Source organism: Solea senegalensis, linkage group LG9 (assembly GCF_019176455.1).
Source record: "Solea senegalensis isolate Sse05_10M linkage group LG9, IFAPA_SoseM_1, whole genome shotgun sequence".
Classification (NCBI taxonomy): Eukaryota; Metazoa; Chordata; class Actinopteri; order Pleuronectiformes; family Soleidae; genus Solea; species Solea senegalensis.
In genome coordinates, this window is record NC_058029.1 from 3918111 (window position 1) to 3934137 (window position 16027).

Below are 16027 nucleotides of genomic sequence, written 5' to 3' on the forward strand. Positions count from 1 at the left end.
TACTATACTATGACTTTTTTGAGCGTTTTCGGACAACATATTATACTATGACTTTTTTGTCACATTTTGGACGACATGCTATACTATGACTTTATTCAGAAATTTTGGACGACACACTATACTATGAGTTTTTGGTCAAATTTTGACGGCATACCCTGTAACTATGTGCTTTTGTGTTAAAATGGTCTATTAACAAATTAAAATGAAGAAAAACAAAACATTTTATTGAGAAAAAGACACTGCAGTTGTACACGAACACCAGCTTTTGTGTTGAAGTTGAATTTTAAACAGTATACAACATATTTATACGGCAGTTTTTCCAACTCCCTCCTCTCTGGTGACAAAGGCGCTGATTCGCCGGCTTCCTGCCACAGTGCGAGTAAAAATTACTGCACTAACCACATATTGTCTTTGACGTGCAACTTCTTCAGCTTTCAGAAACCGTAGGTATTTTTCCAACGCAAAGGTTTAGTCTGCTGCTTGGTGTTAAAGGGTTCATGTAGTAAATGTCGGAAGCGGCAAACTCATAAACCACAAAATACTGGAATGACAGGAAAGACGCAGACTGGATCTCCCTTGTGGCACTTGTTGAGATACACAGTGTTTTCAAGTCACTCATTTTGAAATTTCAATGATTTTCTATGGAATTAGATTTGTGTCAATATGTTCAAACAACACTTTTTAAGATCACTTCCCTCAGCAGACAGCGTCCTAAGGCCCGCTCGCAAGCAAAAAAAACACGGCACAAAGAACAAGTGAGGGACTGAAGAAGTGTATTCTTAAACAATAAAATACAATATTTTTTAATGATTAAATCGATATGTTTTTGCTTCTTAAAAAGTGTCATTAGATAAATATTGACACAAATGAAATTCCATAATTTTCCACGTTTCCGTGTTTATCACGACGATGGAATTTCGCCACAATCATCTTAATATAAGCGCTTTTTAAAAATGCATTCATCACAATACGTGATATAATTCATAATCATCTCATCTCTAATTCTGAGTCACATTCTCAGGCCATAAGTCAAAGTTTTTTTTTAATGTATCATATTTAACAGCAAAATTGACACAGCATGTAAATGTAAACACAGACATTGTTGTTACTATTATTATTGTTATTATTATTATTATTATAATATACCAAGAAACACTTTCCACTCATATACAATTTGTTCTTGCTTTTTCTTTTTTGAAAAATACTCATATATCATACATTGGATGGAAAAACAAACAAGCTCTCAAGGGAAATTTACTACATTGTTTCAACTTTAGCCTTTATATACATTTACTGAAACCCTTTAAATAACCTTTAAATAACCTCGCATATCATTAAAAAACTTACTCCAAAAAGTCTGTGACTGTACTGTACAAAGGAACCGTCTGCCATCCCCCAAAATCTGTAAATCGACTTTTCGGGACGAAACGTCCTCCTGTTCTGTTTATTTATTTATCTTTTAAATTTGCCTTTCGAAGCGACTGTCGGGCAGACAGAGTTGCACAAAACACGCACGCACGAAGCTCGGCTCACAAACCTCTGACGAGCCGTCGTCTGAAATCACATGCATGTCCCCCTCAGATCAGGCTCCAGCCTCACAACAACTTTGGTAAACATTTGACAGGTTTCAAGAGAACCACGTGGCGTCGTGGGAGGAGTATATCAGGCTTGACCCGGGAAGTGGGGGAAAAAAATGAAGGAACTCTTTGTACAATCCATCAAGCTGGGAAAAAAGCAGCAACTGCACGGGAGATTCAACACCCTACCGGCCTTTTACTGGGTAAAAGGAGAAAAAGAAAAAAAAAGCTGACTTTTAAAGCCTCCATGGTTTCCTCCTTGACCCCCTTTCATCCCAGGATGTCCAGATAAACCGGCGGGTTCTTAACGAGGGCCAGCAGGCGGCTGTGGATGTCCTTGATGACCATCCTCTGCTGCGGTTCCCTCTGCCAGCAGCCCTGCATCAGCAGATACACCTCCTTGGGGCAGGTGCGAGGCCTCTCCAGCTCCCGTCCCTGCGTGATGCATTCAATGGCCTGGGAAAAAAAAAAAAAAAAAATTGAAATTGAAATAAGTTTCATATTAAAAATGATATATTTAGTATCAGCGTACGCTCCCTGGTGGTTAAACAAATGTACAAACTGCTTCATCACTTCAGATGAATCACACTGTCTCACGTGCGGTGCCTTTAATGGTGTCATGTGACTCCTGCGTTTCATGGTCGATAATGATATTTGAGATTTAAGTAGTATTAAAGGACCCCGAATCAATACTACACACTCGCGTCACTGAGAGTGTGTAGTTTTAGCTGTTACTATACAAAAATATCAACATACTTAAAGGGACAGAGCAGGATTTTTGAAGCGAGGTTGTGCGAGGTGACAACAAAAATGAGCAGATATAGCTACTCAACAACAGCAGTACACTTGAAATGGAGCACATATTTTATCGGGTGAGCCCTTTGCCAAGTGTGGCTGGCACCGTTCAGGTTGAATTTAAGACAAAACATTTTCTATTTCTTTAATTCTATTGTGTTTTAAACATGACACATAAAAAAGGAACTCTCATTTTAGACACCAACTCACTTTAGTGTCCAAACAGTGTTTTTTATTGTTGTTTTTTTTCTATCCTGGGGTTATTATTATTATTATTATTATTATCATTATTAACAATAAATAATAATAATGGTAATAATAATAATATAACATTAACTAAAGAAAATGTTCTAATAAAAACCCTCTTCATTATCTAGAGTACTGAGCTCTTTTTCAAAAATGTGACCCCCCTTTTATTTATTATATTATAAAAAAAAAGGATTAATTCACACAGAATAATCCTGTGAATGAGTCTTTGTCTCCTGCTCTGAGGAGAAGTGCACTTTTTTTTTTTATTACCCACAGATTTGCACGTGTGTCTATTAGCAGTGACCTTGGGGGACAAGTGAGCGCAGCCAATATGTGAGTAAGCGCCGCTCTGACACTAATGGCTGCGGTGACTGATTGAGTTCACACGCTCTCGTCGCTCTGTGAATAAATCACTGTCAAGGATGAGAGAGAGAGAGAGAGAGAGAGAGAGAGAGGGAGAGATGATTTCCCTGCTCTCTCTCCATTTGAAGGGTTACTGACTCCATCTCTTCCACCACTGTTAACCTCGGCTTGATCCAATGAACAGAAGAGGGGTGTCAGCGCTGAGCCTCACACACACAAAGGCCCTGATCCTAAACCGCGCCCTATGCATATTCACACGTCGCCATATTATTAGGTACAGTGTGTAAACTATAACAACATCTAGTTTCATCTCACTCTTCCTTCCCAAATGTGTTGGCGAATAGAATTTATGTCGCTTTCAGTTAGCATTAAAGCCACAGAGGGTATGTACGGCGGTGTGGGGTAAGATAGCGATTGTCAAAAAGACGCGCACATACTTGTGATTCGGTCAACATGGATACGAATTGACAACCGTGAGAACAGAATGGACCGAGCCAGGGGGAAAGAAAGGGAAATGACGTGTTGGTTCGTGCCATTTCCATGTGGAACCTAACTTGTAACCAGAGGGTCGCCGGTTCAAATCCCCACCCGGCCAAAAAGGGCTGGGGTACCCCTGAGCAAGGTACCCGCTCCCCGGGTGCCACTCAGTGTGGCAGCCCACTGCTCCTAATTCTAGGATGGGTCAAAATGCAGAGGAATACTTTCCCTAAGGGGATTAATAAAAACTAACTTTAGATATTTAGCGACTCAACACCGCCATGATCCTGAACATGACTCAAGTGAGTGCTCGCAGGATCAGGTAATCCCACATTTAGGCTTATTGTTATAATATTAATAACTTATTATTATATAGGTTATATATCAACATATTGCCGCCGCCATGACAAGTGCCATGTGCGCGTAATTTGGTTTTGATTCATCTGTGCCACTGTGTGTTTGGGCAACATGATAATTTCACCTGTGTGCGCCAACTGGCCCGAGACGGATTAGGATAACGAGGTTACGACTCATTGGCCTCGGGTACAAATGAGAAGCAATCGGATTAGGATTGAGCGCAGAGGGAAAGCGATCTACCCTTCTCTTGAAAGCAGAGAGGGTTTATGTGCTTTAATAGCACCGCTGTGGTTGCGATGGAGTCCCACGTCTTGGTGCTTGAGCTAAAAAGGCTAGACTGGCCTTAATTACTATGAAGTTATTGATTCGTTTAAGAGCGCGGGGCAACATAAAACTTCAACAACACACGCTCCGCAGCTTCTACAGCTGCGATGGGAAACGTGAAAGCCATATTCACAACCTTTACTGAAGCATGTTGTCATTTAAAAAAAAATCCCCTCCGAGTTAAAGTCGCGCTCCGAAAAGTGAAATGAATGCAAATACAATCATGGAAATGTACACTTCAACTGTAGAGCTTCAGAGAATAATGAAAAGTGACAGTCGTAATGACCCAGAGGTCAAAGTGCAAACTGAATTATATTTAAAAAATTGGACATAAATCACAGGAACAGCAGAAAATCGTTTGATTTAAGTTACATGTTAACGGATTAAAGTGATTTACTTTCTGTTCATCGAGTTATCGATAACCTGACCGGCTGTTCCAGAACACTGCGACAGATTTAATAAACGCATAAATAAACTTCATAGTTTTTTATTTCCACTACATATACAGCGATTTAGAAATGTATTAGACCACCACCCAAAGCCACAGGTGCCCTAAATTAACAGCATTGGAAATTATTAAAAATAGTCAATACACCATTGTGGACGCTCTTTAACCGAAATGATATTTTTAATAAAATATAAAATTTTAGTAAAATATAATTAATTAGGGCCCGAGTCACGATTGGCAGAGGCTGAAACGGCTCCTATTGTTCCTGTTGAGATGATTATTTCTCTCCGACGTTGCTCTCATTTTTGAGGGGGCTATCGTTCATAAAAACTCTTGAAATTTTGGCAATAGTGGCATAGGGCACTAACCTGTACATAGCTCCAGGGCTCTATAGCGCCCCCAGAAGTCGGGTCATGTTCAGACAAAAGTCGTCGGATGGGACACAATTCGATGAGTTTGTCAGGCTTACTAACTCCATTTTTTAAGAATTTTTATTCAGCGAGAATTGCGTTAAATGCTAAATTTCAGATTTTTTCCATCGTGTCTCAGTCGCACATAGTTGTTCCAATTTGAACCAAACCTGGTACACTCCAAATTTCCAAATTTCGAATGTACTTCCGGCTATTTTGGAAAAACAAAAATGCATTTGCACGAACTCATCCTAGCGCGTTTGAGCTAGCCCGTCAAACTCGGTCCATATGTTCTAGACAAGTTAATGGTTAAAAGTTTCCCGGACCCGTGCATTGCTCGAGGGCTCTATAGCGCCCCCTTAATTATTCATTTTAAATCGCATTTTTAGTCGTTAAATGTGCATAAGTCACAAAAATAGACAGTTTTTTCTTTTCCTTTTGGTTCAGAAAAACGAGCGAAAGTCAACTTTGTACTGTGACGTGTTTCCAAATTTCACAAATTCAATCCGATCCGACATTTTGAGTACTTTTTGTTCAGGTGTATAGTTGGTGAAATTTTAAAAAAAGATTTTTTTCAGATTGCAGAGGTTGTGCTGGAGAAAAAAAAACAATATAAGACACTCTATATTGCAGATTCTTATAACCTCTGTATATACTGTATGTTTAAGCATAGTAATGGAAAAAAGCAGCCCAAAAGCTCTGTGTTCTGAGCATTAAACAGGCCTATGGTGAAGAATTTATATGTTTGAATTTGTCCTTTGAACACTTCATCTGCACTGGAAACAAAACATTTTCTCTTCTCTTGCAGAAACTTTTGTTTTATGTGTGAAGGTTTTAAGGCTGAAGAGTTTGCACTGAAACTATCAACGACCACCGTAAAGTGTTGTGGGGCACAAAAAGAACTTAAACTTGATGTCATCCACGTTTTAGTCAACTCACTTCACTGTTGGACAGCTGGTACCACGGCTGTTTGCCGTAGGTGAAGATCTCCCACAGGACAACGCCGAAGCTCCAGATGTCGCTCTCCGTGGTGAACTTCCTGTACATGATGCTCTCCGGGGGCATCCAGCGGATCGGCAGCATGGTGCGTCCGCCCACCTGTGGAGCACAGCGAACAACGTCAAGAATTTTATTAACATTTTACGTAACAAAAGTTTAAAGGAGAGAACATTAAAAGTGTTTTGAACAGAAGGCGGCAACTGGAATCTTTTACTAACATGACAATATTTTAAGTTTTATTATTTGTGAAGTCATATTTCAAAGTACGATGGTGTATTAGGGCCAAACTGAAGACATTTACTTTTTAATCTTTCGAGAATAAAGTTGTAATACTATGATAAAAAATTACAACTTTTTTCTCGTAAAATTTCGACTTTATTCTCGTAAAATTACGACTTTACACTCATAAAATTTTGACTACTCTCAAAAGATTATGACTTTATTCTAGAAAGATTACAACTTTTTTCTCGGAAAATTTCGACTTTATTCTCGTAAAATTACGACTTTACACTCATAAAATTTTGACTACTCTCAAAAGATTATGACTTTATTCTAGAAAGATTAAAACTTTTTCTCAAAATTTCGGCTTTATTCTCGTCTTTTATTCTCAGAAAGACTTTCTTTATTCTATAAATATGTACGACTTTATTCTCGTAGAGATTACTTTATTCTAGAAAGATTACTTTAAATTCTTTATTCTCGTAAAGACTTTATTCTCATCGACTTTATTCTCGTAAAATTACGACTTTATTCTTGTAAAATCACGACTTTACTCTCAAAAGATTATGACTTTATTCTAGAAAGATTACGACTTTATTCTCTAAAGACTTTCTCTCCTCAGTTTGGCCCTAATACTCAAACCGCAGACGAGGAGCTCAAAGTTTACCCGATAGTAGTCGGTGCTGTAGATGTCTCTCGACATGCCAAAGTCTCCGATTTTGACCACCAGGCCTTCTCCCACCAGACAGTTGCGTGTCGCCAGGTCGCGGTGGACAAAGTGCAGCGACGCTAGGTAAACCATTCCTGAGGCGATCTGCGCGGCGATGTGCAGCATCTGAGGCAGAGTCAGCTGACCCAGCGGAGGCATCTTTGTCTCCTCCAGGATGCGAGCGTCAGGGCCGTGAGCTCTACAGAGAGCAGAGGAAGAGAGTTTGCCAATTTAGTGCCAATTAGATCCGGCATATCATCACAAAAAATGAATAATTCTATCATTTATACCCACTGCAGAACTGCTACTGATGGGCTCTCGTTTATTTTAATATATCATTTATTATATTGTAATTATTTCCAGAATATCACTGGCTTTGACTGTAAGTGACGCTTTGACAAAGCTTACACTTTGATATTAGTCGCAACACAAAACCACCAGAATTGTACGTTTTATTATGAAATTAGTAAAAAAAATTGCCAATTATTGTTCTGTAATCTGTGTTAATATACAGAATTCCACAAAATAGATTTTTTTTACTCACCACAAATATGTGGAACTATTGTTTTCAGTTGTATGTGTTTCCCTACTGTCAGTTTTTAGAGGTGTGCCTGTGTGTCACTACTCGATTTGTACCGGAAACTATTTCTTGTCGAAACAATTGATGGATTCAGGAATTTAAAATAATGTTACATTATGTCATTCAAATAAAATAAAATACACATTTTCTTTTATTTAGGTTTTAGTAACTGAGCAGTTACGTTCACCTGAACAACGAAAATCAACCACCCGGACTTGACCACCTCCTTTAACCCTAAATTTCAAAATAAGGCTTTTTTTAGTAATTCCAGCATCAACCCATTGCCACAATACTAAATAATTAACATTAATAGCTGAATTCTTAGCGTGTATGGTTTACACGTGCATGTATGTACAGTATTGGGACAATAACACACTTCTGCTGTTCTTCTCTCTTTCTCTTGGCTTCTCACATTAATCAAACACTAGGCTGGGTAAATGTGCCGGTAACTACGGGATCGATGTCGGCCGACCTGGACGACAGATTAACTCAGTGACGTACAACCTTAATCTGCAGATACAGTGCGAGGGCTTCTTGGGAGTCAACATGACCGTGCCATCCCACAATAAAGCCATTTAACCAGTGGCAGTTAATAGAGAACATGAGGCCCGCGATACGCCTACAACTGATTTGCAATAATGCAATTCAGGCATGCAGAGCACATTGACTCTCGCCTGTTCTCGTGGAGCATAAACACCCACTCTGACATGTAACTGCCGCCCCAAATGAGCAAATCACAGATGATGTGTCTCCATCCATCCTAATATCTCTCCTCTTCCTCACAAAGGAAGTTGTCCACATACAATCACTATTAGTTTAAGAGGCAGGTGGCAGGGGCGGGAAAGCAGCTGCATTGTGGGGGCCCCCACAGACATTTCACCCACTCTGTCTGCGGGAAATGTGATTTCCACCCGTTACGTGGACACACAGTTTATGTTGGGCAAAAAAAAAAAAAAGAAGAAAAAGAGTGTCCTCATTCTCAATCTGACCCCCCACCCCCCCCCGAGGACACCTGGCAGACAGCGTCAGGCTGCGTCTGCTCTAATCGCTTTGTCAGATGGTTTCCCAGGTGCCAAGTGAGCCCTAATAGGTCAACAGAATCTCAGCCACTGCAGAGGTTTCCAAACGTAGCTGCTTTACAGCTTAAATGATTGAATTAACATGTTGTCAAGTTCTTCACACAACAATTTGAGTGCTGCGCCCGAGCTAATTTACTCCCTGACTCTTTCTCTGCAGACGTCATATTAGTTCTGTGTGTGGTTCAAGGAAATGTGTCAATTTATGGCAAAGGCGCTGGATCGGGTTATTTATTGTGTTCATCAGGATTCAAATGAAACCCTGACACATGGGAAATTCACTCTATTAGCGACTGTGATGTGAAGATATCTCGCAAATTACATATTTACCCACTGAAATTATTACATTATATGAAAATGTATTTCTTCTTTTTGTTCCATTTCAAAGCAGGAATATTCTCCCGTAGTTTATACCTCACTTCAGCCTCTGTTTTCTGTGTCACTGAAAGGACATGAATTCTAAGTAGAACAAGAACACGGTGTGAAAAGGAATAATTGCTAATATTAGCGACCGGTATTTTTGCCACTCATTAGCTAGCAGATTATTTAAACTGGTGCAAACCGAACTAAAGAAACTCCTGGAGAACTTTAAAATTTCATCACAGCTATTATTTTAACATGGGATAATCACTTGTCCTCGTCCCCTTCCCCACTACACTGATACTTTTAATATGTTTTATTGTTACATATTTGTATTGGTTTTTAACCTAACTAACTAACTAACTAACTAACTAACTAACTAACTAACTAACCTAAAGTGCTTAACAAATGCATTAGACCACCAACCCAAAGCCACAGCTGCCCTAAATTAACATTTCATTCATTTTATTTTTCTGATGATATATTTAATGCTAAAATACAACAAATACGTAAGAATTATTACTGTTATCTGTGCATTTTCAAATGTACTGTTTGACAAAAAACTTGTTTTATTATTATTTCTTTAGATTAAGATGTCAAATTTTATTATTTGACATCTGAATCGTTATTTACTTCTGAGAAAAGAAGCCCAGTGAGCCGGCACATGTTTTTGAAACATTTATGTTTTCTCATATGTATGACAGGTGGTCTAATACATTTGTTAAGCACTGTATTAGTTAATTAATTTCTTTAACTCTCTTTTAAAATTTCTAAATCCTTGTTTTTATTTTCCTCTCTCCTCGTTCCTGTTTTTATTTTCATCTGAGTCTTCCATGTCCATCCTCCTCTCTGTCTAAATATGACAATTGGATATGAGACAAAAATGTGACAACGTCTGCATTTCTAAAAGCAGATTATGAGTTTGTCCACATACATCTGACGGGACATGTATACACATGCTCAAAGACTCACTGTATCGCCAGATTGCCACTAACCACACTGCCTAATTTAGAAAAAGCCATCCCTCGAGACATTTGTCCCCTCTTCTTCCCTCGAATTAATGATTTATTTGACATTAATGACTTGAATGTAAACAGTGTTTTATATTTGACAGATTCCCCGCGTTCAAGCCTTGAGAAACCAACAAGAAACGGACAACATTTCAGATGAATTATTGATGTAAATCGTCTCAAACCAGTTGAATTGAATCACCGCATTATGTGTATTAAAATGTGTTATAAACAGTGTATTCAGTGTTTCACTAATGCTCAATGTGGGGAGTTAAGGTAAAGTTTTAAACAAGGGTCCTCTTTCACGTATAATAGAGGAAATATTAACTAATCACATCAGGCAGACCAGGCATATGTAAAGCTGAACCTGATTATTTTTGTATTATTTTGCTGATTAAATCATGGAAAGTGTCCCCTCACAGTGTAAATAGCAGGTTTTGCCTCTGAAAATAAAGTTTTACTCAGAAAAACGTCACATATTCACATTTTAGACGCTATAACAAGTACGTGTTGGCATAAATATGACAAAGAAAAATGTTATTTGCTTTGAGGTTAATATTAAAATTATGAATGCCGGCTCACGGCCCCACTGTCACTGCTAACATGGACACATGAATATTACTGAGCCATCATCAGTGATGTTTGTAATAACACCTGTGCTCATCTGCTGAGGAACAGGACTGTAATTGTTTCTGATGCTGTGACACTGGCGCTTGGAAAAATAATAATTAGGAGGGAAGACGTTATTTTTTGATGCACAGTTTGAAAAACCTCCAGAGAATTCCTGACAAAACATTTAAAAACACTCCAGCATTTGATTCAGTTTGATGGATTGTTGAGGGAGGGGGGCTAGGGTGACCCTCTGGTTGTCATAAACACGTCCTCTACATACCGAAGGAAGCGGTTGAGGTCTCCGTGCCTCATGTACTCGAACACCATGGCCAGCGGCTCGCCATCCGTGCACACGCCGTAGAATCGCACAATGTGCTGGTGTTGGAGCACCGTCAGCAGCTCCGCCTCCCTCTGGAAGTCCTGCCGGGTCGACTCGTTAGCGTCCTTCAGGGTCTGCGACCACACAGAGGATCGGAAATTTCCATTAACATAATGTAAGTGCACACGGCACCAAATGTAAGGAGGGAAACAACATACCAAACCAAACAAGAGACAATAACTCAGTGAATAATCAGTATTAATAATGTATAAAAAGAAGGAAAATAAAGAGTTGGACATGATCAAGTGTCAAGGGATGAAATGGACGGGATGTCCAACCTGTCTGACGTACTGAGAATGAATGGTGACACTTTCCATTACAGTACAGCAACAAATACAAGTAATAGTATAGTAAAAATGTATTAATGGGGTTAACATGATAGAAGTATAACCTTATTAATAAGGTAGTTAACAGCTTGGTGATAACTGTGGTAATGAGATAATACAGCATGTTTCTTCTACAATATAATAATATCCCGGTAACAGGTAGGTACAACAGTAACAAATAACAAACAGTAACAAACAAAATATGATACAAATATAGTGTAAGAAATAATACAACGGAATAAGAACTAAAATGCAACTCTTACATAAGAAAAAGAAGGAACATTTTTTAATGTTCCAAACCTTTATTTTGCAGCACTTGTTGCTCAGCGTGATAGTGACGAGCACTACAGGCAACTGTGTGGTTTGAATTTTCTTTGCTGCATGATAAAAGCATAGGGCAGATTAATGGTACAATGAAGACTCATCGTCTTGTTTTTTTTATTGGCTGTGGTTTGCATTAACCTGTTGTAACACGAGCCGTGTTTTTAAATTTAAAAAAAAAAACCTTTGAACTAAGACGTCTCTCCCTGAAACCGCAGGATATTAACACAGTATGGGAGATTTAAGGATGAGTGCTGTGTACTCAGTCTTGGCATTAGCGTTATTGAGTTGTTTAAAGTATAAAGAGCTTTGCATTTCATACAGTAAAAGAATAACGGAGGGCTACTTACATTTAAATTTTAAATCTTGCATACAACCTTTATTTTGAAAATGTAGCTGTACATTTCATAATTTTATAATTTTTTCATTGGGTAACAGTTGCCTCTGCTGCTTGGACCTTACACAGCTCCCATGTTCTATTGCTGTAAAATATAAATATATTAACAGTGTAAAGCCATAGAAGCGGTGTTAAGCGTGTGTAACGATAGATATCTCTTCTGATTTTGTCAACTCATAATTTGAATGATTTAAAAATTAGGTTTCAAATCATGTCAAATTCAGCAATGTTCTCTCCCACTTCTAAACCTAACCCTAAAATCAAATCTTAACCATGTCAAGTCAAAATGTCCCCACAAGATCAAAAGGTCCCCACAAGATAGGTTTGTAAGCGCACACACACACACACACACAGACGTTTTAGTGGGGACCAAAGCAGCGGAAAATCATCGTTAATCAGTGTGGAGAAGCAACCATTTTGGTGTCAGTTTAACAACATACTCAGCTACAGTACCGCTCTCTGTCTCCCTCTTTCTCTAACAGTGGTACTGCAGCTTCACAGCAGGAGTATGCTCTTAAACTTTAGGAGCTTTGAATAAAGTATCTCAGCTTTTATGTGTCTTTTTACATCAAGGTAAGACATATTTTACGACATTTTTGTTTTGAAGTTAATATTTAGAGTAGACAAATGTCTCCTGCCATCAATGTGCCCTTGTTTTTTGCCCTTTGCTTGTCGTACGTAGACTAGGCCAACACAGAATGAGTCATAATTATTAGCGGTGTTGTGGACACTGTCCACTGTGTCTCTCTGCCATTGATGTGAGATTCTATGCAGAACGATGAGCGACTAACGTTAAGCAAGAGAGAGCAAATTATGTGATGCCTGGAAAATGAAGACTGGTGTGCCCAAGATTCCAAGGACAATCACTTGGCCAGCTGCAGAATGTGCTGCAAATCAATAAAAGTGGACGCCAAGGGTGAAGGCAGCTCTTACAAGCTGCCTTCACATCCAGCACATTCAATACTTGAATTTGAGGAAATTGGTCCTGGAAAGTCCTTCAATTTGATGTCAACCAAGGTGTGGGAACCCTGAGTTACTCATGAGTGAACGGTAAACTGTTGATAAAGCATACTCTGGCTTTTTGTCAAAAAATCCTGGAAACTGTTTTCAGTCTTAACTCCACAGCTGCCATTTTCCCCACATGTTCTCAGCCACTGTTTTCTAATATGTGAAGAGGAGAAAATCTGCATTTGCTTTATACACACTTTAAACAAGCAGACAAGAAGGAAGAAGAGTTTCTGACCTTGATGGCGACCAGCATCTTGTCACTGTCGGGGCTTAGGTTGGCACACTCAGCCAGGTAGACTTTACCAAACGCTCCTTCACCCAGCTCCCACTTCAGCACTATGTCCTGTCGTTTGATGTGCTGGACACCTGGAGATAAAACGCACAAAAGATTTGAAATCAGGTGTCTTCATTAGCAACACTTACTTGACTGTTAATCAGACACACTTCAACTAAGGTTTAGTTTTTATTCTAATTTTGTTGAAAATGATGAAAACTAAATTTGTTTCTCAGGTCCAGGCAGTGAACAAGTAATACATTTGAAACTAATAGCTTAATACATGTTTTTTTTTTTACAGTTATAACCTAATAACTTCATATTTTCTTAAAAAAGCAGGACTATTATTTATATTGTTTTAAATATAAGACTATACGACATGTGCTATAAATTGTTTTGACAGAAAATAGCTGCACTTTGCACATGCTTAGGACAAATTGGGTTTCTGGTACGTGTCCGGTTGTGACATACACAACGGAGGAAAGTGGTTGCCAAATGATTTTTATATAAGTGAAAACAAGTTTGATATGTTCAGCTTTGTATATGTGAATATGCTCTGGTTTCTTTGCTCCAAAAGAAAGTAAAAGTCAAAACACCACATTTTGAAGATGTCCTTGTGGTACTAAATACAAAACATCATAAAAAAAGTGCTTGGTGTAAATCTGAAACAAAAGGACTCACACATGTCTTTGTCCTTGATGATGCCACAGAAGTACTGTGGGTTCTCTACAAAGCTGGACAAACCGGAGTCTTCATCTGAGGAAGGTGGGCTGGTTCCAAAGTTCATGAAACGGAGTGACACAGCCAGGTCGTCCTCTGTACCCAAAACTGATGATCCTAATGAAATTGGGGGAGAGACATAAACAATCAGTCTCCACCATTTATGATCAAAAGTAATACAACACCAATTTTTCCTTATTCAAGAAGTCGTCGCTCTCCACGACCAACTTGGTTGCTAATTTGCTGGTACCATGGTGACAGAGGATGACAGCCTTGAATAATCACCATCATCAGCCATGCAGCAATCAGGCCACATTGAACTGGGGGAGGGGGGCATATAGGAAGCCTGAATGGTTAGCAGGCCCTGACTACATTGCATATTAAATGCCAAACGAGTAGGGCCCAAATTGTAAAACCCCACTCAGCAAGGCAAACCACAGAACCCCCAGAGTCCAACACGAGAGAAAATGGAACAACAAAGAGAGCACGGAGGCAACGGAGGGAAGGAAACAGGGAGCAGGGTCCACTTAGGCAATCAGGTCCACTTAGGCACTTTGATAGTGAGAAGGGTAAGTGTGTGAGTGTGTGTTTTGGGGGTTGGGTGTGTGTGGTCCAAGGAGAGCTACATCACATCTAGTTGTCCCTCCATCCATCCATCCATCCATCCATCCCTCCATCCATCCCTCCATCCATCCCTCCATCCATCCATCCATCCATCCATCAATCTTCTTTAATGGCCCTCACCACATGGCGGTGGCCGATGCAGGTTTGCGCCGCCATTCCCTTCGCTGTAATTAAGGCACTTTAGCTGGAGCGACACATGCAGCGTGGGCAGAGTACAGAGCTACAGCTGTGTGGAAACTGTGTATTAGTCAGTCTTCTTACAGCCAGACAGCGAGCTGAAATCATAATTTGAGAGAATTTTTTGAACATGATTCATTTCCCACTCAGAATGTTCTGGGTTCAGTACATTGGGTTTAATTCATTTCATCACGCGAGTGAAGCAACTGACAGAGGAGGGATGCCGAACGTCCCATTGCATCATTTAACTAGAATGTAACAAACACTCTGTTACTGTATGTCAGTAGATTTTTCAGGTGCTTTACTTTGAGCATATTTTTGTTCAAAACAAGCTTGCTACTTTAGTTGCAATGCATGTAAGAGGAATTATCAATAATCTTTATTTTTTTTAAATATTATTTTATATTGTCTGTGTATATGTAAATATTTGGATGTCTTTGTTTTTACATTTGTATATATGTAAATTATTTCTGTAAAATTAGGTCATTTAATTTCTGTAGCATTGTGTTTCTACAGCAGCCCAAACACATGTGCCTTTGCAGTTTGGTTTCGGAAGCTACCTCTACAAACAAGACAATGGCTCCGCCCATATCATTCAGATGTATCAACCAATAAAGAAGAAGGAAGATATGGCGCCATAGTGTCCCCTGAGGCACTTGGTAAAGCGGTGGATGTCCTCCATTGGTGCAATCTGTAGTCTCACCATTAGATGTCACTAATTCTTAGAATGTGTACCTTTAAAGTAATAGCCTAACAATTTGGAATATGCACTAAAAAACTATTGTTACGACATTGTTAAACTCCAAAGAGCCCTGGAGGATTAATAATAAGTCGCACATGCAAGATAATGAGAATAATAAGATTTATGATTATGACGTAAGACTTACTATCTCAGGCTTGCGCTTTAGTAAAGCAAGCATGTGACTTATTATCTTGTGCATGCACTTTAGTAAAGCATGCATGTGACTTATTATTTCGCACGTGCGCTTTAGTAAAGCATGCGACTTATTATCTTGCACATGCGTTTTAGTAAAGCACGCATGCGACTTCTTATCTCGCATGTGTGCTTTAGTAAAGCATGCAACTTATTATCTTGCACGTGCGCTTTTGTAAAGCATGCGACTTATTATCTCGCACGTGCGGTTTAGTAAAGCCTGCGGCTTATTATCTCGCATGTGCGCTTTAGTAAAGCATGCGACTTATTATCTCGCATGTGTGCTTTAGTAAAGCATGCGA

At 39.1% G+C, this 16027-nt stretch overlaps 1 protein-coding gene across 2 annotated transcripts in view; it reads right to left on the minus strand.

Annotated features, from left to right (window-relative positions):
* Positions 1-819: 819 nt before the first annotated feature.
* ntrk1 (neurotrophic tyrosine kinase, receptor, type 1) overlaps positions 820-16027 on the minus strand; it is a 37259-nt gene continuing 22051 nt past the window's right edge. For both annotated transcript variants that reach the window (XM_044034983.1, XM_044034982.1), the window contains 6 exons: positions 13952-14107; positions 13232-13362; positions 10846-11018; positions 6886-7126; positions 5940-6098; positions 820-2033 (listed from right to left, as the gene is read on the minus strand). In XM_044034983.1, the coding sequence (XP_043890918.1) occupies positions 1848-2033; positions 5940-6098; positions 6886-7126; positions 10846-11018; positions 13232-13362; positions 13952-14107 (1046 nt within the window). In that variant the 3' untranslated portion in view covers positions 820-1847. The remainder of the gene's footprint in view (positions 2034-5939; positions 6099-6885; positions 7127-10845; positions 11019-13231; positions 13363-13951; positions 14108-16027) is intronic.